This window comes from Colletotrichum costaricense, assembly GCF_030867565.1.
Source record: "Colletotrichum costaricense strain IMI 309622 chromosome Unknown Scaffold_7.1, whole genome shotgun sequence".
Classification (NCBI taxonomy): Eukaryota; Fungi; Ascomycota; class Sordariomycetes; order Glomerellales; family Glomerellaceae; genus Colletotrichum; species Colletotrichum costaricense.
The window spans coordinates 1552960-1574120 of record NW_026848236.1 but is presented as its reverse complement, the minus strand read 5'-3'; the positions used below and the strand labels follow the sequence as shown (position 1 = coordinate 1574120).

The 21161-nt window shown below is 52.7% G+C and overlaps 7 protein-coding genes across 7 annotated transcripts; 3 read left to right on the top strand and 4 right to left on the bottom strand.

The window, feature by feature from the left end:
- Window positions 1-336: 336 nt before the first annotated feature.
- On the bottom strand, window positions 337-2052 carry CCOS01_07715 (uncharacterized protein; the record flags this gene model as incomplete). The annotated part of the gene is made up of 3 exons (XM_060455878.1): window positions 337-1230; window positions 1293-1825; window positions 1998-2052. The coding sequence occupies 3 exons, from the start codon at window positions 2050-2052 to the stop codon at window positions 337-339; spliced, it is 1482 nt and encodes a 493-aa protein (XP_060313770.1).
- An 863-nt stretch (window positions 2053-2915) lies between these two features.
- Window positions 2916-4934, bottom strand: CCOS01_07714 (Lecithin:cholesterol acyltransferase; the record flags this gene model as incomplete). The annotated part of the gene is made up of 1 exon (XM_060455877.1): window positions 2916-4934. One exon carries the CDS (start codon window positions 4932-4934, stop codon window positions 2916-2918), a length of 2019 nt encoding a protein of 672 aa, XP_060313769.1.
- Window positions 4935-6929: 1995 nt separating this feature from the next.
- Window positions 6930-7555, top strand: CCOS01_07713 (acetyltransferase; the record flags this gene model as incomplete). The annotated part of the gene is made up of 2 exons (XM_060455876.1): window positions 6930-7109; window positions 7175-7555. The coding sequence occupies 2 exons, from the start codon at window positions 6930-6932 to the stop codon at window positions 7553-7555; spliced, it is 561 nt and encodes a 186-aa protein (XP_060313768.1).
- Window positions 7556-8588: 1033 nt separating this feature from the next.
- Window positions 8589-9257, bottom strand: CCOS01_07712 (uncharacterized protein; the record flags this gene model as incomplete). The annotated part of the gene is made up of 2 exons (XM_060455875.1): window positions 8589-9172; window positions 9230-9257. The coding sequence occupies 2 exons, from the start codon at window positions 9255-9257 to the stop codon at window positions 8589-8591; spliced, it is 612 nt and encodes a 203-aa protein (XP_060313767.1).
- Window positions 9258-9908: 651 nt separating this feature from the next.
- Window positions 9909-11164, top strand: CCOS01_07711 (uncharacterized protein; the record flags this gene model as incomplete). Its single annotated transcript, XM_060455874.1, has 2 exons — window positions 9909-10144; window positions 10210-11164. 2 exons carry the CDS (start codon window positions 9909-9911, stop codon window positions 11162-11164), a joined length of 1191 nt encoding a protein of 396 aa, XP_060313766.1.
- A 1710-nt stretch (window positions 11165-12874) lies between these two features.
- Window positions 12875-17337, top strand: CCOS01_07710 (uncharacterized protein; the record flags this gene model as incomplete). The annotated part of the gene is made up of 8 exons (XM_060455873.1): window positions 12875-13762; window positions 13832-14020; window positions 14071-14536; window positions 14595-14722; window positions 14772-15431; window positions 15484-15626; window positions 15678-16279; window positions 16559-17337. 8 exons carry the CDS (start codon window positions 12875-12877, stop codon window positions 17335-17337), a joined length of 3855 nt encoding a protein of 1284 aa, XP_060313765.1.
- Window positions 17338-19237: 1900 nt separating this feature from the next.
- CCOS01_07709 (uncharacterized protein) lies at window positions 19238-19510 on the bottom strand (the record flags this gene model as incomplete). Its single annotated transcript, XM_060455872.1, has 1 exon — window positions 19238-19510. The coding sequence occupies one exon, from the start codon at window positions 19508-19510 to the stop codon at window positions 19238-19240; it is 273 nt and encodes a 90-aa protein (XP_060313764.1).
- Between the last annotated feature and the right edge of the window lie 1651 nt (window positions 19511-21161).

Below are 21161 nucleotides of genomic sequence, written 5' to 3'. Positions count from 1 at the left end.
CAACACATTCATTAACGCACAAACACACACACACATGGTTGAATCTCGATCTTCATCTCATCCACTCAAAATGCGTAAATTTTGCAGCTGCTAGGTGGCGGTAATACCGTCTTGGGACTGAGTATAGCAGTCCTCGGGATCCCAAACGCCATGATATGCTATGACCGTAACCCGAACGCTCGACGCCATCCTTAACGTTGCGATTGCTATGCCTCCTCTGGTTTCCAAGTTCACAACTCCAGCCCATATCGTCAAATCGAGCAAACACCTGTTCCAATTCATTTCGTCGTTTGCTCCGGCCGCCAGGACCAGGCCAGCTCACATCCAGATCTCTTTTCAAGCCTCTGGCATAGGGGCACTGTCCGCTACGGGCTCCAAAGGTTGGAGCTTCGTCTTTCTCCGTGGCGGCGGGGCTTTTGGTGGTATCTTCTTATGTCCATTCAAATGCAACGTCGTCGTCGGTCCGACCGGCACGCCATGTCGGTGTTTTGGTACCTCGGGCAACGGCTTCTTCGGCCGCACAGCGCCTGCCCCGGCCTTTGCCTCACCTTGTTTGGCTTCGGCGTCTGCCTCGGCCTTGCGACTCGGGGTGATGACACCCGGTTTCTCCATGACGGCGGCGACGTCGACAACACTAACGCTGCTCGCCGTGTCCGAACGTGTGAGACTGATCCCCAGGAACTTCCGAGCCACCTCTGCCTCGCCAGAAGCCTCCTGGTCGACAAGCCATTTCACTTTCGAGACTCGGTCGACTAGACGCACCGTCGTTTCGTCCGCAGGGGCAAAGTGAGAATTTCCATAACCACCCAGAATCCTCAAGACCTTGAGTACCTCATCACGCTTGTAGTGCGGCGGGTGGCTCAGTTGCGTGTGCGCCAGGAGTGGGTACAGGACTCGGAGGTATGTGTGGCGAAGCGATATCTTTTCGTCAGGCAAATCCATCAGGTTCCTAATGATAACGTCAAGGAGAACCTTGAGGTCATTGGTGTAGAAGTATTCATATGTGGCTTTGGTTGTAAATAATAGATAAAGGAGTTTCAGGATCAAGAGTTGCAGGGACGTCTCCGTCTCACGATTCAAAAGTAAAATGATGTTCTCTCCGAATGTGCGGAACGAATCGCCATGGAGACTAAGGCACTTGATCACCCTATTCGTGAGAGGGGCTGTGGGCGAGTTCGGATCTGAGGCGACGTCGGTGGATGCGAGCATGTATTGCTCGTTGAGAACCAACTGTTTTCATATTCGTCAGCGCCAGTAACGAGCAGGAGGGAACACGGCGAGGAGAGTTATACCAGCACTCGGATAATTGGATAGTGATATGGGTCGTGAACGTCGTTGGATAGCTCCTCGATGATCTGGAAGAGGTATGCAATGAAGCCATCGTCGACCTGGAGCAAGTCGGCGGTGCGCAACCTTTCGACCCGGGACATTTCGTACATCAGCTCCAGAAGCAAGCGATGCAGCCTCAGATCCTGGTCTTTACGTCCGTTAATCAGCTCGAGGAGGCGAGGAAAGCACGCCTCCTCGATCATACGAGAGTATAAGGCCTCATCGGCATGGCCGTCGAGCAAAAGGAATAGTATAATGGCGTGCAGCGACGGGGGTTCATCCTCCTGCAAAAGGCTGTAGACGATCTGGTTGCGAATGTAGTCCTTGTTGTCTTGAAACAGCTTGCATTGCAGTAGCTTCTCGCAGCAGGTGGCGACATCATTTTCGTTCTCGGGGAACTTGTCTCTGAACCTCGAAGTAAGATAGAGCCACGATCGCAGGGTTTCGTCGATTAAGTCGTGGGACTGGTATTGGGTAGTGACGACGTCGTCGAGCTCTGCAGTTGACGACGAGACTCTGGTCAGCGACAAATCTTACGATGCGCACAGTCTGCGACGTAGGAAAGGTAAGGTCTGGGAGGAGACGAAGTAGACAACATCATGAACAGTAAGGCGGGGGAGGATGGAAGAAGCAACGAGGGGTTGGATTTGGGGGCGAATTTGGCTGACCTTCCCAAAATTGGTGCTTGGTCTCGAGAGACTCGTATAGATCGAAGTCGGCCATGATGCTAGAACCACCGCTGATACGTGGGTGGAATGGTCTGCATCACCGGCGCAGTGCAAACAGCGACTGCTAAAATATGAGAAGAGGAGTAGAAGAAGAAGAGAAGCGTTGGATACTCGGTGGGATGAAGATGAGGCCGGCTGGAGTTTCGACTCTTTGGGATTTGATACACCACATGGCTTGACAACAAGGTCCCCCTCTTCAGGTACCTAGTCAGGCCAGGGCAGCCTGGGGCCAGGCCCGAGCTGGATGAGGTAAGGACGGACGGTCCACCCTTGAAGCACTGTACAGGCCCACTGAGCGGGCAGCGGCAGCGGCAGCGACAACACACTGAGTCCTGGACGGGAGTTGGTTGGCGGCTGCCATGCAGTGAGGGGACTTTTTTTTTCCATTTCTTTTGGAGTGAAGGTGGGGGAAATGTGAAGCGGAGGGGTGGGGATGGAGATGGAGGGGCTGGGGACACCGATCTTCCGCTGTAGTCGCTGCTCTGGTGACAGCGCAAACGTGCACCTGATCCCATGCCGCCCTCAAGTTCTTGCATGCCCCTCCTTGCTTGTTGTCTCTTCATGGCGACTCGTGCCTACCATAGAGAAACATTTGCGACCTTTCCGAGTCTGCACAATAAGGCCTGTCACAGGGTCACCTGTCAAAGCCTCAGAGGTTCATCATGTAAAAATATGCTGCGAGCTCTATGTATAGCGTGTATCTCGTTCAATAATTACCTATTAAGACACAAAGACTACAGGCATGGAAACACAGAAATTCGTTGAATAAGAGGGTATTGTATCCGTGTCGTAACCATTCCCAAATGCTCCAAATACTCTTAGTACCCTTGCGCCAAATAACGCCTCTAATCGGACCGCTCATGAACTGTTGCCGACCAATTTTTCCAAAGTCTCCTCCCAGGTATCCTGCTCCTCATCGGGTCTTTGGCCATCGTCATACACCTTGACCTTGTCGGCGTACTCCTTAATGTTGCTAACAACATAGTCGGTAATCGTATTTCCCTTGCCCGCCGCGATCCTCAAGATGAGCTCGTTCAGATGCTGCCGCCCGAGAATATCCACGTGGTCTGCCGTCTTGGGTCCTCCACGGGGATTGAATCGCTCGGGTTCGTGCTCCATCTCGACAACCGTCACCTTGACACCGGCTGGGTTGTACCTCTTGTAGTTCCACCCGCGGTTACACATGTATCCCGTGCTGAGAAGATTTACTGTTCCGTCGCCCTCTCCCATGACGACACCATGATCCACCTCTCCCTGCGTGAGGGTTGTGTCGATTGTGATGTTCAGGTTCGTGAGAGCCGGTGCGTCTGGTGACCGATAGTAGTAGCCTCGCTCCGTTGCCTTGCCTACACCGTAGAAGCAGTAGATCTTGAGGCTCGGTGCCAGAGGCAGACGTGTCTCCAGGGGGTTGATCCATTTGTTTGGGTCTTTTTCGTTGGCGTCGACCTCGGCTTGAGTGTGTGCTACACCATGGGAATAGGCACCCTTCACATTCCTCGAGTACCACTCCTCTGTAGTGTTGAAGAGATAGTTCATGGCTGACTCCACCGTCAGATTCCGTTCCGGAGTTGTCCAATTCATGCCGCTACGGAAATTGAGGAGAGAACCGTAAGACGGCTCCTGATCCGGCTTGTCATCAGGTGCCCATGTCGAATTGCCCCAAACAGCATCTCCTCCAATGGGAAGCATGGAAGAAATGCCAGGCATTGCTCGGAAGAGCTGGGCTCTTTCGTCTTTGCTCAAAAACTTCTCGAGGCCGTACACGGCAAAGGCGTTCAGCTGAGCTGTGTCTCTCATCTCACCTGACAAGACAGCTGTCAAGTCCTTGACAGCACCAAGCATGCAGCCACTCACGTTGATCCAAGCTTCGACGTGCTGTTCGACCCAATCATCGCCACCTCGTCCACCACTCTCGGATGCGACCCAGTGGAAGAAGTAGAAAAGGACTTGCCCTCCCATGCTGTGGGACACGAGAACGGCCTTCTTGCCCGAAAACGCATGCGCAGTTTCAATATAAGATTTGAGCCTCGAAAAGTACTGATCGCGTGTTTCGAGGTTGGGGTACGCCAAACGCCAGTCGTACGCGGCAGTGAAGGAATTAGTCGGGTCGTAGCCTATTGATGCCAGATTCTCGAAAATCTTGTTCCAGATCCAGTAACCGGTGATAAAGAAGTCGGTTGCGTCGAAGCCTTGAGCAGCTCGTAACTTGATATGAGGGGGGTCGAGACCGGTCTCCTGATCCAGCATGATATGTTTCTTCCAGTTTTCCTTGTCGAGGACCAGCGCACGCATCATGCTCCAACTACCCCAGAGGCGCTTTCGGAAATACTGGCGGGAAACGTTGGCCGTGCCCCACGATTCGAGGCCTGTTGAGATGACGCCTGGGACCATGATCATGGGGTGATGGGCATGAAGACCCTCGGCGCGGGCTTGCAAACCTACGGAGAAGGCATCGTAGCTATCGACGAATTCTCGCTCGCCTTGCTTTACAGCCAGCCATGTTAGTTCTAGCCAACTAGATGACGCTCGCTCGCCAAGGACGACACCTGAATTGTTACTGACCACAAGCTCTCGCATGTCCTTAACTAAGCCAGCTGGCAGAACATCGAAGAAGCTGTCCATGCTAAGCTCTCCAAGCTCGGGGAAATCTATGAGGTCGTTGCTTTTCGCGAAAAAGCCGGCGGCTATAATTCCAAATAAACTTCCAAGTAAGAAGATGGCGCCATTCCGGCGTTTCCGTGTCTTGGGTTTTACATGGTGAACAACGTGAGCTACAGTCTCGGGTTTCTCGGGGCTTTCGTCTCGAGGGGTCGAAATTTCACTATCGATGTTGCTGTCGGTGGGGATGGCTCGGCGCCTAATAGTCGAAGAAGACATGGTCGCTGTCGCAAAGGGCCGCTACCACGGGGGAAATGTTAGTAGAACGGAGTGAGCCCTTGAAGTCGATATTGTAACAACCCAAAGAGGCCAGGCTATTCCGTGGAAGTAAGGACCAGGCGGCACATACCTGAGCTTGGGATGAAGTGGAAGCGAGGACGGTGTCAACTGCGCCGTCCTCGTTGGGCGTGGCCTGGTACTTATTGAAAGGCACGTGGGCGAGTGGGCGATGGGACGGTGTGAGCTAAGCGGCGAGCAAGGGGGGGCGACTACCTATGGCAGATCCAAAGCTAGGCAAAGCTTGTTTCGTGATTTGTTGGACAGATAGAGAGGGACAAATGTTGACAAGCAGTCCCGAGGCATGCGGGATTCAGGTGTGCTTGGCCGGGCAATGTTGAGAGCCAAGGAGTCCGGAGCTCGGGGGGTGGGTTGTTGGAGGCGGCCGAGGAACGAGCAAAAAAAGATGCATGAGCTGCTTGACTTCTCCGTGCGGCCCGACGTGACGTCAATCTCCGAGGGGGGCAGCATCTTTTTCCAGCATGCTCTCCGCCAGAAGAGGTACTTGAAGGTAGTGCGTATCTTGGTGTGGTTGTTATGTATCTGGCCTTGTGGTGAGTGCGCCCGGCAGATGCACAGGCACCATGCCGCAATGGAATGCAGGGGGGTCCCACTGAATGAGGGCACCGGTCCCGTCGTAAATCCTTACGCAGTAGGTAACTGGTAACTTGGCACCAAGTAATACCTCAAGTGCTACAATATGAATTTTTTTTTTGTTATGTCCCGACGATGCTTGTCGCGTAGAAATGTTCCGAAAGCGGTCAAGTCGTTTCCTGTCTCTTTTGGTCTAACTAATTGAATAGAGGTAATGGGCTCTAAAGCAGACCCTGACAAGCAGCCCAAGGGGGCCGACTTGCATGTGATGGGCCTTGGATGAACCCCATTGCATGAACGCAAGCAAGAATTTAAACTTGGCAGATTTGACGGGCAGTAATCTCGCCTTGTGTAGGACATGAAGTGAATCCTACCTACCAACCTTGTTACGGTCTTCTTTCAATGACCTGGAATATCCAAGTTTGACAACCCTCACAAACACCACCCAGCACACGCTGGCAAGCGTGAGGCGCTGCCATCTCTGGCTTCACCCTAATGCACCTCACTTTACCATGTGCTTACCTCACCTGGTAGAAACCTCACCTCTCCGCAAAGTCGAGTTTCCAAAACTCAAGTAGGTCTGATTAAACCATTCTAGGTATCCAATGAGATGACTGTCGAGGTAGCACGAGGGCGGCCGTTTGACATGTGACAGTGAAGGAAATTCACGGCGTTTGGCTGGAAAAGGAATCTCACTGCCCTGAGAGCAACAGGCCGCCCGTCGGTAGACCCCACTAAATGGCCTGCCCGCAAAACTGCCTTGACCTCCGAATCCGACAGGGACGATGGGCGTAGATGGTGGGCCCCCGGGCGGGGCCTACCGTACTGCAGCTGGTAGGACACTGACACCGCACGGTCTGAGCGGAGCTGACTGACCTGAAGCACCGCAGCCAGAACAACTCGACTCAGTTTTAGGTATCGAATGCAGCGTCCCCCGACTCCGACTCCAACTACGCCCATCAACTTGCACCTGCAAACGCACATCTCACGATCCTGGTTCGGCCGGTTTGCACTCGCCCTTGTCTCATAACCCCCAGCCGCGGCAGAGCCGCGCCTCTTCATCTTTTGCATTCTCGTCTTGCCTTCCTCTACAGCAAACCACGCGTCACATTGGCGACACCCGGCTCTTTGCCCGCACTTTCTCTCATCCGCCTCGTCTGAGATCTCAAGACTTCACTTCTTGCTTCTTCCTTGCGCGCTATACATATTGTCATGCCTTGAGACCATTTCAGGTGCCGATATAGGCTTGTGCGCAACCTCTCACCACGACTTTTATAGCTTTGATTTCATATATCTTGCCTACGAAGTCCGACCTCAAACAAATATACCCCGCGAGACAGCAACATGGACGTTTCCAAGGTCACCCGCCTTCCCGCGGATCTGCAGTACATCCAGTACGAGCACGGCCTCGAAGCGAAATACCTTCCAGCTATACGCTCTCTGATCGCAAAGGACTTGAGTGAGCCATACAGCATCTATGTCTACCGGTATTTTCTATACCAGTGGGGCCATTTGTGCTTCATGGTACGTTACCTTTCTCTCTATTCCCTCTTGTGTATGTGCCATCGCCGTTGCTTACTTTACCACAGACTTTGAATCCCGCCGACGGGTCTCTCATTGGTGTCATCATCTGCAAGCTGGAAGTGCACTCGTCTCACTCGCCGCCAACGCGCCGGGGCTACATCGCTATGCTCGCCGTGGCCTCGCCATATCGCGGTAAAGGCATTGCGACGGCACTCGTGAAGAAGGCTATAGATGCCATGGCCCAACGGAACGCGGATGAGGTGGTCCTGGAGACGGAGGAAACCAACACACAAGCCATGCGTCTGTACGAGCGTCTTGGGTTCTTGCGTTCCAAGAAGCTACACAGGTATTATCTCAACGGCAACAGCGCCTACAGGCTGGTACTGCTGCTCAAACCTATCGACCCGGATGCCGCGTTTGATGATTCGGATGGCCAGTCTCCCTGACTAGGGGAGTATGGGGAAGATCTGCTTCTCAAGTCAAAAAGAATGCTTGATAACACGTGCGGCGTTATTTGACAACAACCGCACCGAAAGGTTAGATTAGGGTTACATGAGAGCTGGCAGAGTATCGTCGTTGCTTTAGAACGGGATATTGCGTGGGTAGAAACGTTAGCATCACTAGGGGCATGGGTACCGGACTTGGTGGTTTATTGCGTCGTCGATTCTGATAGATGGTTGAGCGTTGTACAAGGGGACAGAGGCATTTTTTTGGCAGGGCGCATGTCGCGATTCGTATTCACACATATGGCATAGGCTCGTGGCAGTACTCTACATGTACGGCTTATGAGAGGTACATAGCAATCTTATGTACATTCATTAGAGGAGCAAAGATGACCTGCAGTCCGTCCTCTTAGCCTTGCTGACCGCCGTCGACTCTTTTCGCTCGTTTCTTCGAACCGATTGACCTAGCTTTTCTTCCTCACTCCCAACAGTATGCAGCCCCTGAGAGGAGTACTGGTCTTTCCGGCCATCGTAAGCCTACACCTGCAAGGCGCCGCGTCATCAAGTGGATCGTATTTGAGCTCCTCTCGGGAAGTGGAAGACCACAAGGCGGATGATTGTCTAGGATAGCACATCCCTAGAACTGTAAATCGATGCCTTCAAGCCCCAGTGATTACCGGAAGCGATACCGAGATACGTAAATGCATCTTGGGCATGTCAGACCGAAAACTTTCTCCGTAATAGGAGGCTTCTACGAACCTGGTTTATAGTAGATAGGACGTCCCATGGCCTCAACGAGCTTGAGCTCTCTCAGCCGACGCAAGATCCGGGTCACATCTGCCATATCGCTGAAGTCGGCCGTATAAACGCATACAATCCGGTCTTTTCGACCGGTAGGGTCGGTATACGGATTCCAAGGGGCAACTTTTGCGGCAATGCCTAGTTCGTTGTTCGCTGTGGCGCTTGCTATGACGTTCCAGACTTCGTTAACATCCTTGGGCTGACAGAAGAGCATCCACTGTTTGACGAGAATGAGCTATCGTATTTGGTACGCGCGGGCCTTGTTGAGAGCACTTGCCTTGCCGGCCTTGATCTTGCACATGTGTGCGAGGCCCATGATATCCCGGGTGGCATCTTCTTGTTCTTGCCTCAGCAGCTTTGCCTGTACTGCCTTGGATTTGTTGGTCTTTTCGAGGCCTAGCTTGTAGTTGAGTAGGATCTCTAATCTCTCCGAGCCCCCCTCGATAAGGGTATCGAGTCGGGAGCCTTCCTCCTCCGGTGCTTCGTCCTCATTGCCTCTGCTCCGCTGGTTCTGGGCATTGAACCTGTCCTTCCTGCGGATGTACGGATTGCATACAAAGATCCACGGGAGCCGCTCGCTGTGCTCCGTCGTCTCGGGAGGCAGACGATCAAGGAAGTCATTGACCGTCTCCGTTAACTGCCACGCGTAGGGAACACCGGCATACGGGTTGTGGAGTTTGGTGCTGTCGAGAGGCTCCTTCTTGACTTTTCTGTCCATCGCCGAGATGGAGGCCGCCGCCGCATTCCTCTCTTCCCACCACTGGGAAACGTCAAATGACGTAACCCGAGACTCTAGGTCGGCGACAATCTCATCGTCCCCTGAGCGCGAATTAGTTCGTCTCGTTCAACATCAATTGAGCTCATAAAGACGCAAACCGTAGAAGTCAGATTCGTCAGAATCCATGTTACCCAATGCAAACTCTAGGAAACACAAGAACCAATGCTCAAAGATCACGAACAAGAATGAAAGTGCCTTGTCTAGTTGTGAGGAAAGTGCGGTGAACGTTTGCTGTTTCGGAGCAGAAAAAGAAAGCACCACCCCAGTAAAGAATAATGACCATCGACTGTTGTAAAACAAGTACCTTAGTATCGACAAGGTGAGGGCAACGTCATCCTCTTATGTGTATGTGCGGGCGGGGGACAACGTGTTGATAAAGTTTAAATCTATTGGAATGAAGGAACAAGGGGATGCTACAGACACCCCGTTGTTTTTGGAAAGGATTGCAACTTCCGAACCGATTAGCGGCTGTCAATCCCGGGGTCGGGGGTTGCGGGATCCTTCCGCCTGCGCCGGGGCCGATAACCCTCCCGGAACTCTTTGGCGAGTGCAGAATCTAAGCACCGCACGTCAAATCTCAAAATCGACTTCCCCCACACGTCTTCCCCAGACTCCAAACTACCTAGGCATTCCATCATCGAAAACCCGAGACGAGACAGCATAGGTCGGTGAGACACCCCGCATTTAGCAATACCTTTCGTCAAACACTCGAAAGCTGGGGATTGGAAGTTTTTCTTTTCCAGCCCAAAAGAGAAGACAACCCTCACACAAACCACAATGGGTGACTCAGCCCCAACCATTACTTCGAAGCAGTCTCTCATCCTCGACTTGCCCCCAAGCTGCATAGAGTTCTGCTCAATACATCCGTCTTATTTCGTAGTCGGCACATACAACTTGGTCAAAGAAGAGGAGGCGAACACTGAGTTGTTAGAAAACGCAGATGTTGCCGTTCCCAAGAGACCTCAAAACCGGAACGGTAGCTTGATCGTATATCGGCTCGTAGACGGCCTTGTGTAAGTCTGCCACTTGCGTACCAAGAAGGATTGTCCTCTTTTCTGTTTGACTTACTCGTTTATAGTCAACATGTGCAAACACTCTTGCACCCTTCAGCAATTCTTGATCTGCACTTCTGCTCATCGTCTGGGCGGGAGGATATCTTGGCTGTAGTTTCGAGCACGGGAACACTTTCCATCTTCAAGTTGGCCCCGGACACCGACGACGCAGAGCCGTTGAAGCATTTGGCCACGAGCAGAATCTCCGATATACCTGAAGGCGTTCTCTTCCTCTCTGGGGTTTGGGACCCGAACGATGCCGCCTCTATTGCGTTGACAACCTCGTCGGGTGAGGTGCGCATTGTAAAACTCGGCGATTCATGGGAGATTGTAGATGAAGAGGACTCGGAGGCTATTATTACGCATTCTCTCGAGGCCTGGACAGTTGCTTTCTCGCCACCTGACCAAACCACGCCATTCATCCTCTACTCCGGAGGAGACGACTCGGCATTGCGCTACACATCGTATTCTCGCAACGAGGATGCGGCTATCGAGGCTCTGTATGCGCCCCTTAACATCCCCGGCCACGGTGCCGGCGTGACGGCTATCCTCCCTATACCACTCACTCTTGCAGACAACTCAAGACTACTAGTTACGGGTAGTTATGACGACACAATAAGAGTCTTTTCGGTACAACCGCCGCACGAGACGTACGGTATGCGAAAGGTCAAATGTCTCGCAGAGGAGAACCTAGGAGGTGGTGTGTGGAGGCTCAAGTTGATCGACATGAAAAGCAGTGCTGATCGATGCCGCCTGCGCGTCCTGGCATCGTGCATGCATGCTGGCGCCAGAGTCGTCGAACTCGAAGGCCCGCTAAGTGGCGAAGACTGGGCCGTGACTGTCCTGGCCCAATTCGAGGAACACAAGAGTATGAACTACGGAAGCGATTTTGTGCCGGCATCGGAGAGCAAGCGTCTTGAGTGTGTATCGACGAGCTTCTACGACAAGCTTTTGTGCCTGTGGGAGGTAGAACTAGCCTAGGTCAAGGTAGAAGAATGCAAAGCAAGTAAAATTGACAGCCTAGCTATGATGCCTAGTCTTCCTTCCAACCCCATTTGCCGACTTGATGTACTAGGTATGTCTGGGGAAGACAGGGGATGGTATTTGTGCTTAAGATCAAGTGCCTCAGACAAGGGGTTTGCCATGTTGAAGACAGGATTTGCCTGTAGTTTCTATGCATACTCGCGCAATTAGGCTGATGTGATTTCCGATGAGGCGGTCCCATCATTGAAGCAACTTGCGTAGTCTATAAACAGACATGTCAGATACCGCATTGCGGCGTCAAGGGGTCCTCATGCATCCTTTTTCGCAATTGGATGATAGCCAATTCCTAAAAACGTGGGGGAGGTACGGATATTCGATTGCCAAATGGCGGGGTATTTCCCTGGGTACGGTAGGCATGCATATACCAAGGCTAAGTTGACTACCCGGTAGCATGGCAAGGTATGAAGATGCCGAAATTAAATAACGTAGATTCACGAGAACGCATCTGCCTAGGCGAGGTGATGTGAGTTGAGGTGGGGTGACAGGTTCTCTCCGCATTTCCCATGTTTTCGTCCGACTCCCAACACATGGGCACTTGTGACATGGGACTTGAGATAATTGGGGGTATCTTTGGAATGCAGTACATCACTTGAGATGGGAGAAATGGATGATGCAAAACATGAACCGTCCTGTGTGCATCGCGACGTGTAGTCTCCTGCTTTCTTGCCTGCTTCCAAGTCGGTCAAGTAAAGGCTCAAGGCAGGGCAAAGCAGGGTTTCATTGCGTTAGGTACCTACCTACCTAGTAAGTCAGGTACGGACCTGGGACCTGTGAGGTGAGTCTGAGATGGCCCAGCCCCAGGTACACGGTCACCCCCCGGCCCGAACAGCACAGCACCGGGGACAGCGCATCACAGCAGCAGCAGGGCACCCGACAGCAACCACATGGAACCTTGCCCTGCGGTGGGCGGAACTGCTGAGCGCGTCGGACCTGAGGTACCTGGGGCGTGGGCGTGGGTCACCTTACACCTTGGGCTCACCTCACCACCTGCCTGCCTTAACGCCGCGCCAATTCCCACCTTTTAGCTTTACTTTCTGTCCGCCTCTGACGATGCAATTCAATATTGCTTCTTGCTCCTGCTGCTGCTGTTGCTAGTCCTTTAGCTTCTACCTCTGTCACGGCTGCTACACGCATACCATTTCCGCGCAGCTCTCAAGATCGACACTCGCTTTTGCATCTGCGTACCTCACCTTAACCAATCCCAGTCTAATCTCTCTGCTTCCTTCACTACTGCCCCCCGACAAACTTTCCGCTGCTCAGCTTTGTCTTGCATATCCTTCCCACCGCATCAAGGTCAGAACAAACGACCTTGATAAGTCTTGACCAAGAACTTGTGGCAGGTACAGAGCTTCCGGTACGTCCTTGCACCCCAGTGTATGCATGTTCTGTAATGCACTTTCCAGTGTAGTCTTATCCTTTTCCTCTTCTTTGCCATTCGACGGTGGCCGTGGCTAACTCTAATCTCGACTTCTTGGGCAGCATTCCTCACCGAGCTTGCACTTCGATCTTTCCTCCTACCTGCTCCTCTCACCGTCAGGTTCCCTCGAGTCCACCTCCCGACGAATGAACCAGCATTAAGTCACCTGCTGGACAAGCAGCTTCCACGGCTGGACACTTTGCGGTGTACTGCGACCCACGGAACATATCATGGACGGCCGGACGCCCAATGGCGCAGCCGGTATGGCTCAGAACGCTACTTCCACCAACGGTGGAAACCCCGACATCATCTCCCAGATCCACCAGGCCCTCGAGGTCATACACAGTCCTTACTCTTCCAACGAGTCCCGCCGAGACGCACAGCTTTTCCTCGAGAATATCAAGGGCATAGACGAGGCCCCCTTCCACGGATTCACCCTCGCATCCAACAAGTCGCAGTCCCCCGTCGTGCGCCACTATGCCCTCTCTTTGCTCGAACACGCAATCAAGCAGAAATGGGCCGAATACAACGAGCAGCAGTCTACCATGCTGCGCGAATGGGTTATGGAGCTTTGCCGCACCCTGTCAAAGGAAGACCCGCTATATATTAGGAACAAGACAGCTCAGCTGTGGGTAGAAGTCGCGAAGAGATGCTGGGGCGCCGAGTGGATGGATATGGACGAGCTCTTGGTACGGATTTGGCAGATCCCTGACTCTCCTGTCCACAAAGAGCTCGTCCTTTTCGTGCTTGAGACCCTGTCCGACGAGGTCTTCAATGGCGACGATGCTGTTGTTGCCATGCGCGAAGGCGTCCTCAGCAGAAGCTGCGTCGAAGTCTTTACCCCAGCTTCCGTTCTCAGAGAGGCATTTCCCAACAGAGTTGCAGGCCCCGAAGTGCGCTCTGGGGAAGAAGGTTGGCTAAGCAGGGTATCCGAGTTTCTCAGTCAATGTCTCGACGGTGACGCACCGAACAACGACCAAATCCGCTCCTGCGCCGTGAAGTCCTTGACTGTGTTCTATTCCCTCATGCCATGGGCCATCCCAAAGTCTGTTGCCGTTGCAAACTGCGTTCCGGTCATGTGCAGGGCTCTTGCAACTCCCGAGGTGTCCATTCAAAAGGTACCAAGCAGTCCGTCTTGTGGTGCTCGTTCTGCCGTTAAAAAGGAGCCAAAAGCTAACACCGACTAGGCCTCGCTGGAAGCTCTGCATGCGCTCTACTCCCGTTCCAACTTTTCAGAACAAGAGTTCAAGGACCTTGTCGCGCCCATGTATGATGCTAGCCAAGTAGACCTCATGAAGAGGCTCTTTGAGTGGTCTGCTGTGGATGTGGAAGACATTGACGAGGACAAATACCAATTCGGCAAAAAGTTCTCAGAGGTGCGTCTATCATGGTGTAGAAGCCCCCCCAAGTTACTAATTGCTAGCAGATGCTGTCCCTTCTCGGCAACTACCTCGACCGGCGGTTCTCTGCCATATCTACAAACTCGGATGTCAGCGGTTTTCTCAACCTGCTGCTGCTTACCGTTCAGAGCCAGAGTCTCATCATCGCGATTCCAGTCCTGGCAACCTGGACACGTCTCCTCAACAACAGGCTAATTGGACAAAGCCCAGCCAACAGTCATCTCGTTGGGCCTCTTCTTGAAGTATGCGGCTCTCGCCTGATACGCTACGAGAATCTGCCCGAAGACACCCAAGACCAGACCTTTATGTTCCTGATGGAGGATACCGATACCGTTCCCGAGCGTCACGCGTTTCTCGGCAACTACCGAAGATACAGCACTCAAGTCATTGAGACCATCGTCCAGCTCAAGCTGTCCGACGCAGTATACCACGTTCTTGGTCAAGCGGAACACGTTTTGCAGCATCTGTATGACGAGAGCCCGCCAATGAATGGTGAGTTGACAGACATAATCCTTGAGCGGAAGCCAAAGAGCAAAAACTGACCTTCCAGTCGCGACGTATTTCAAACACTCTATGCCTGTTCTTCGTGTCGATGCTCAGTTTACAGTCATCGAAGCCGCACTCAAGGGCTACATGAAATGGAGAGCAAGCACCACTCAGCAGAGCTTACCAGACTATGTAGGTGACGAAGTCTCCGATATTCGAATCAATGCTGACTTGCTTCTAGGAGCAACAGCGTGCTGCACTAGAGAGGGATTTGGAGTCGTGGTGCACCAAACTTCTGGAGATGAAGTTCGAGGATCCTCTGATTCGCAAGAGAGTTTTACAGCTGTTGGTCGCCTTCTCAACAACAGCACTTGACAAGAAACCAGGCTTCATGCTCAAGGTTCTCGAGCACATTTTGATGACCTGGCCGGCGCCCCAGCCGGAACATCGTGCTTTCAATGAAGCGATCAAGGACTTCCAGTCTGAGAGCATGGTAGAGTTGCAGAGGCTAGCGTCCAAGGTTCCTGATCACTTGCTCGCGGTTTATGATCAAATCGAGGCAAAGGTTAACGACATGATCTCGTCTGGTACTCTGGATGAGAAACGCCAAATCGCTTATCAAAGCTTTCTCTTCATCATCATTCACCGAGCATCCAACATCGATCCGGCCAAACAGGTTGAACGACTCCAGCAATTCATCAAGCCTGTCACATCCTCATGGCAGAACCAAGAGCTGAAGAACGCATTGTCATCGTACTCTGGCTTTTGTGAATTGATGGCCTTGGACAAGGCAAAGAGATACCTGATGAGCCACCGCGTACATGAGGTCAAGGAATGGGGTTCCTGCGAGTTGGATGCGGAGGGTTTGGCTCTACAGGCTGAATTGGAGGAAAGGCAAAAGGTTGGTAGAACCGAGACACGTCCAATGTGGTGTTATGCTTACTTGTCTACAGATGTTGCCGCTCAGGCCTACCAAGTCTTTCCTATCATTCTCTGTCGAGAAGCTTGAGAAGACGTCGACGCCATTCCAGATCTCGTACCAGCTGTGGAATGACAGCTTTCCGCTGATCCTTCCGGATCTTTTGCAGTTCCTCAGGTAAATTCCGCTTCATCACTCCTGGTCTTCGTCGACTGACAGGCGTTGTAGCCATGCCCACGCCTCCCACAACCCGGATAACTGGACAGAACTGCCCAACGAGATGAAGTCTGTTGTTGGCAACGTGCTCAGCGACCGTTTCTGGCAAGCAGGCATTTCAGAGGGCAGCAAAGATGAGTTCTACGCAAGGGTCATGGATAAGAAGAACACACTCGAAGGTCTTGCATCGACGATCCGCGGAACCGTAAGGTTTGTAAGGGAAACTTGTTACGCGATCATCTACTGCATGAGTCGTTTGGAGATGCAGTTTTACGGCTTCAGCGAGCTGCCCGGTCCGCTTGCGCAAGCACTCTTCCAGAACTCATTCCACCTGTCAGCACATCAGCAAATCAATCTGCTCAACCTCGTCAGGTATCTTGTGGATGACTGTCCCCTCGAGCAGCGAGAGCATTTCCTACCCCCACTTCTAGCTGCCTGCTTCCAGCAAATGGACGCCAAGATCAATGCCGAATGGGAGAACTTGGAACGTCAGCAGGCCATACAGGCAGCTGCCGATGCTCTGACGGAGGAAATGAAATCAGAGAGCATCTTGCGCCAAGTCACCTATACCGCAGTCATTATGGTGGCGGATTTCTTGGACCCTACGAAAAGGAGTAAGTTAATCTTCCTTCTCCTTTCTTCCCAGACTTGATCCTCGCCCATCTCCTCTATCTTCCTCGGTCAGATTGTCGCAGTCTCCCTCCAACCGTTTGCTACTCTAGGATCCCTTTGGGCCGTTCTGTAGTAGACTATCTGCCTGCTACCCCGCTCCTCATCCTCGTCATTTCCCCGTGTGCCTCGGCTGGGAGCAGACGCCGGTGGGGATGGCAGTGCTGGTTCGAGGGTTTTGGAGAGACGGTATACATGGCGAATAAGCTGACATGGAAATCTAGACCCCCCGCCATTGAGATCTCAGAACGGTCAAGAGCAATCACGGAAGTATCCATCACTTAGGAAGTTTTGCCTGATGCAGTCGACCGTAGTTGAGCCATTGCTCCTTTTCTGCACGCACGCCATCCGCATGCGAGACACTCGTTGCTGCAGCATAATTCTGCGAGTGTTCCGTTCCATCGTCCCAGACTTCACCGTGGCTGAGCCACTGTCGCCCAAGTCTTTACCCCAAGATGGTGCTGAGGTGGCACCGTCCAGCAGGGACCCTTACCTCGATACCTCGCCAGTATCCGCGGAAGCAGCTACTGCCATCAGGGAATACATAGCTTCGGACGTGCTCCGGGCTTGCATTACCTCCTTCCATGAGCCCTACTTTGTAGATCTACAAAAAGACTTGGCGTCTCTGATCGCTGCCATAGTGGTTTACTATAGCCCTGTCACGAGCACCCCGCGCGACATACTCATGTCCCTGCCTAACATCAGGCAAGCAGACCTTGACAGACTCAATGACTTTGTGGCCAAGCCAGCCTCACACACGCGGCAGCAGAGAGCACTTGTGCTTGACTTGCTCAAGGACCTCAAAGGAGTCAGTATTGCCGAGATGGGAAAGCTCCCCAAGAACAGCGGCTTCGGGCGCAGCAAGAGGTCAAATCGTAGCAAGATGGCTCAGGAGTTCATGACACCGGCCAACGAGTCGAGAACACGGGGCGGTGGGGTTGCTGATGGGGGGCGTGCCACACCAGACGCCTTGGAGGGGGTGGCCGGCCTTTTCGAGGGCTGAGAAACCAACGGGAACCTACCTTGAGGATGGAAATGCACCGTTATCCGGCAAAGGCTATGTGCGAACATGTGCCCCGTCTCGACCCGGCCATCTGGCCAGCAGTTGATGGATGGGCGTCCAACGATCTGGCCGAATCGAGAGTGATTGGATGGGTATCGAGGTGGGCTCAAAATACCACCTGGGCTGGATAACTAGAAAGAAAAAGAGTATAGATATGTCATGGGCTGATGGGAAGGACTAGGATCCCAGCCATGCTTTGGAGGATTGAAAAGATACCAGTTTTTTCCCAAGGACCGTAGTCTCCCCCCCCCCCCCGCTTTAGAGTTTGCCGTACCGTTGAGCTGATAGTATGAAAGAGTTACGGATACAGCAACAGTGAGACTACAATGACCCAGATCGAAAGTGACGCGCATCAACATACAACGTACTTGCCTGGACGTTTAACAGGCACGCTGGCAGCATCTGCTCAGGCCTTCCCAGAGCAGAAAGGCCCGCCATGGCGTACATTTGACAGCGTCGGGAGTTGAGATGGTCGGTGGAGGGGATGCGGCTGCAGTGCTGCAGGTGCAGGTGGTCGTATGTATCCGTAGTCCGCAAGCATTTCCAAACTGAGATAGCTTCTCATCCCGGGATCCGAAAGAAGAGGGACCCTCCCTTCCCCCCGTGCTGCCCTCCCCTCCCCTTACCATGCAGGACTGGGCAATTTTTTTTATTTTATTTTTTGACTGGGACTGGCTACATGGTACATGATGACTTGGGTATTGAGGAACTCGGGCACGAGGGAGGTCGATTCACCCAAGGGAACCGGTATTAGACTGGACGGGGAGACCCCCCGGGGCGAAAGGTCATTGCTGCACGGCCGATTCGTGCCTTTGGGGCGACAGATGTACCCGTGATTGAAGCCCCAGAACATGGTTTGGAAGAGAGAAAGATCCCGTCGTCTAAACTGGGAGGTCAATAGTAGGTGCATCTGCCCATCTCTGCTCTTAACCTTACTACGCTTACTTTGTTGTATCCGCAGCCGGGACTTCGGGACGGGAATCAAAGGGCACGAAGATCCGTAGAGACAGGGACCCCGAGGGCCCAGGGCCCAGGGCCAGGGCCGTGGCTGTGAGGAGCAGCAACTGGGCAAGAGGAGCGGCGGGTAACCCGACGATCAACCTCGGCGATCGCATCGCATCACATTGCATGGAATCTAGAATTGGTGCTACACGGCCGTGTTTCTTTTTCTCTTTCTTTCTCTTCGTACATTGCATCCCCTGTCCTGGAGGTAGGTAGTCGGGTCATTCTTGTTTAGTTTTCTCAAGGAGAAGGGGGTCAAAGGGCGAGGAACATTTGCACGCATGAGCTGTATGCCGGTGGGGTTCGTCGAATCGTTGGTACTACTCCATGAACCACATTGTCGTCTATTAGAAACGGCGGCGGGAAGACAAGATTTCTTGTTCTCGGGGAGATTTGCGCCCCTCTCTGCGTGGAATGGTTTCCCTGGCCTCGAAGTACAAAGTAGGTGGAAGATGCCGAGGCGATACAAAGAGTCATCATCATCACCACCCTACGGATATTGAGCAACTCCAATCATCCACTAAACCTACCATGTTAATTAATTTCCAGGCACGCCAGGTCACCACGTGTTCATCAGGAGAGAGGGGCGGAAGGTAATTGTCTTGGTTTCCCTGGAATCCCTCCTCTTCGGCCGAGGCATTGAAGAGATGAAGTTGTGAGACGAGGAGGGGAAAACGATTCATCGGCACTGGCTCGCCACACACGCGTACACACAGACACACCATCCCGCCTCCAGCCCCGGCGGCTAGATCTACTATCAATCTGTTTGGAACCCTACTTCAATTTGCCATCGTTGAGCTGAACCGGCATTTCGTTGTTTGTGTGTTTGTGTGGTTTGCTATACGCCTCGGCAAGATGGCGTCGCAGAGCTCCGGGAGACGAGCAAGTAGTTCATTTTCCTGTCCCATCGATTTGGGTCCAAACCTTGGAGTTTGGGGGAGGGGGTGGGAAGGGATCTACCCCGTAAGCTTACCCACATATGGTACCTTAGATAGTAGATCGGCGGGCGGCAGACGGCATACACGGATACAGGCATCGAGAATTGGGGGCGATAGTGTTTTGTAAAACGAGAAAACATGACCTTGTCTTGTAAGGTGTTTGTGTGTACCATACCGTCGGCTTTTCGTTGCTGTATGCAGTAACACACGCCCGATGCCCGGAGCCGTATTGGCGGGTCTTACTCTGGGTAGACCACCGATGCGTTTCGGGGCACTCTTTCCCATAGAAAGAGGTGACAAATAATGTCATCGAGAAGACATCCCTTGTAATTTCATTGCGGATTTGGGTACACAAGCCGGCGTGTGAGAGATGTAATGAGCTAGATGGAGTAGTTTGAATACCCGCGCCGTGGTACTTCCAGTGTAGAAACCAGGATAATAGAGAAAAACGGACAAAGGCCCGAGTAAGTGTGCGAGAATGCGAGGAACACTGGAAAGGTCCGACGGCGCGTTCTAGAGATCCCGTCTCCCGATAGACAGGGTTGGAAGAGCATCATGCGGCATGATTTACTCATGGGACGAAGCACGACCTAGGGCTGTATCGGTAGTCAATAGAAAACCATGGAAGAAGCACTGAACCACTCGGCCGATGAAGCTATTTATTCAACGAGACTGGGATATGGCAAAGTCCCATCTAACGTTTAACGCTCGTTGCGTCTTGACTTTGCAGATTACCTCATCCCTCGTTGTCGTCAATTGACTGTGAGTTTATTTACCTTGGCAAAGCAAGGTTCCCGTGTTTTCCGGTTAAGCAGCCTGACCGTGAACCCAACCGACGATGAGCGTATGGAGTAGGCTTGATCAGCGGCTTTCGCGAAGTTGAGGTGAAAAGCGAGGAGTTTGTTATACAAGCCGGCGAGGAGTATAGCCTGCTGCCTCATCGATTGTCTATGCGTGGATGACGGAGAGACGCCTGAGAGATGACAGCATTCGGCCAGCCTGGAACGATAGGAAGACGCGGTCCGTGCAATGCGAAATCCCGGAGCCGCGAGTAAGATAAGTGGGATGACTTACTTAAAATCAAGATTCATTAGTCGAGTGAGTTCTTGGATGATCCAGCTTACATCCGCAACGGATAGGCTTTCCTGTATATGGGGATGTCTTATGCTGCTGCTGTCAAGCCCCTCTCAACGGTTCACAACATGTAGATATCATGTATCCCTGGCACAGATACACTGTACAGGACATTAGATGCGAGGTATCGGTCGAGCTTGATACGCTGGAGCCGTTGGTTTTGGTTTAGTACATCCATTCACATGGATACTCAAGTCGCAACACGCACGAAGACTTTGGTGACCCCACAATTGAAGAGGATGGGACGTTGTCATAAATGACTGGTAACATGCAGTCCACCTTTGCCATCTCCTAATGCGTAAGCCCAGGCCAGGGTTCTGGAGCCGAATCGAGGGTGTATCCTCATACACCTCTGTACCTCTTCTGTGTGGACTTGGATGTATCGGGTGATCGGGTGGTGGTGTAGGCGTGCTAGGTATGAGTGGTAGGTCCCGCGGTGCCGTCAGAACGATATCTGAAGATCTGAGAGAAGCAGCGCGGTTCGCTGTGATCGACCGACCAAGCCTGGCTATTTCCGGAGACTGCGAAGATAGCCAAGGGGCCTTGGGGGCCTGGGCTGGCTGCGGAAGCTTTCGATCCTGGGCGTTTGGTTGACTTTCTTCCGGCCTGGCCTGACGAACGTGTTTATTTGCCAGCGTCGGCCTGATAAAGCCTCAATGATGGGTGAAAACGACATTTGTAGCTCGGGAT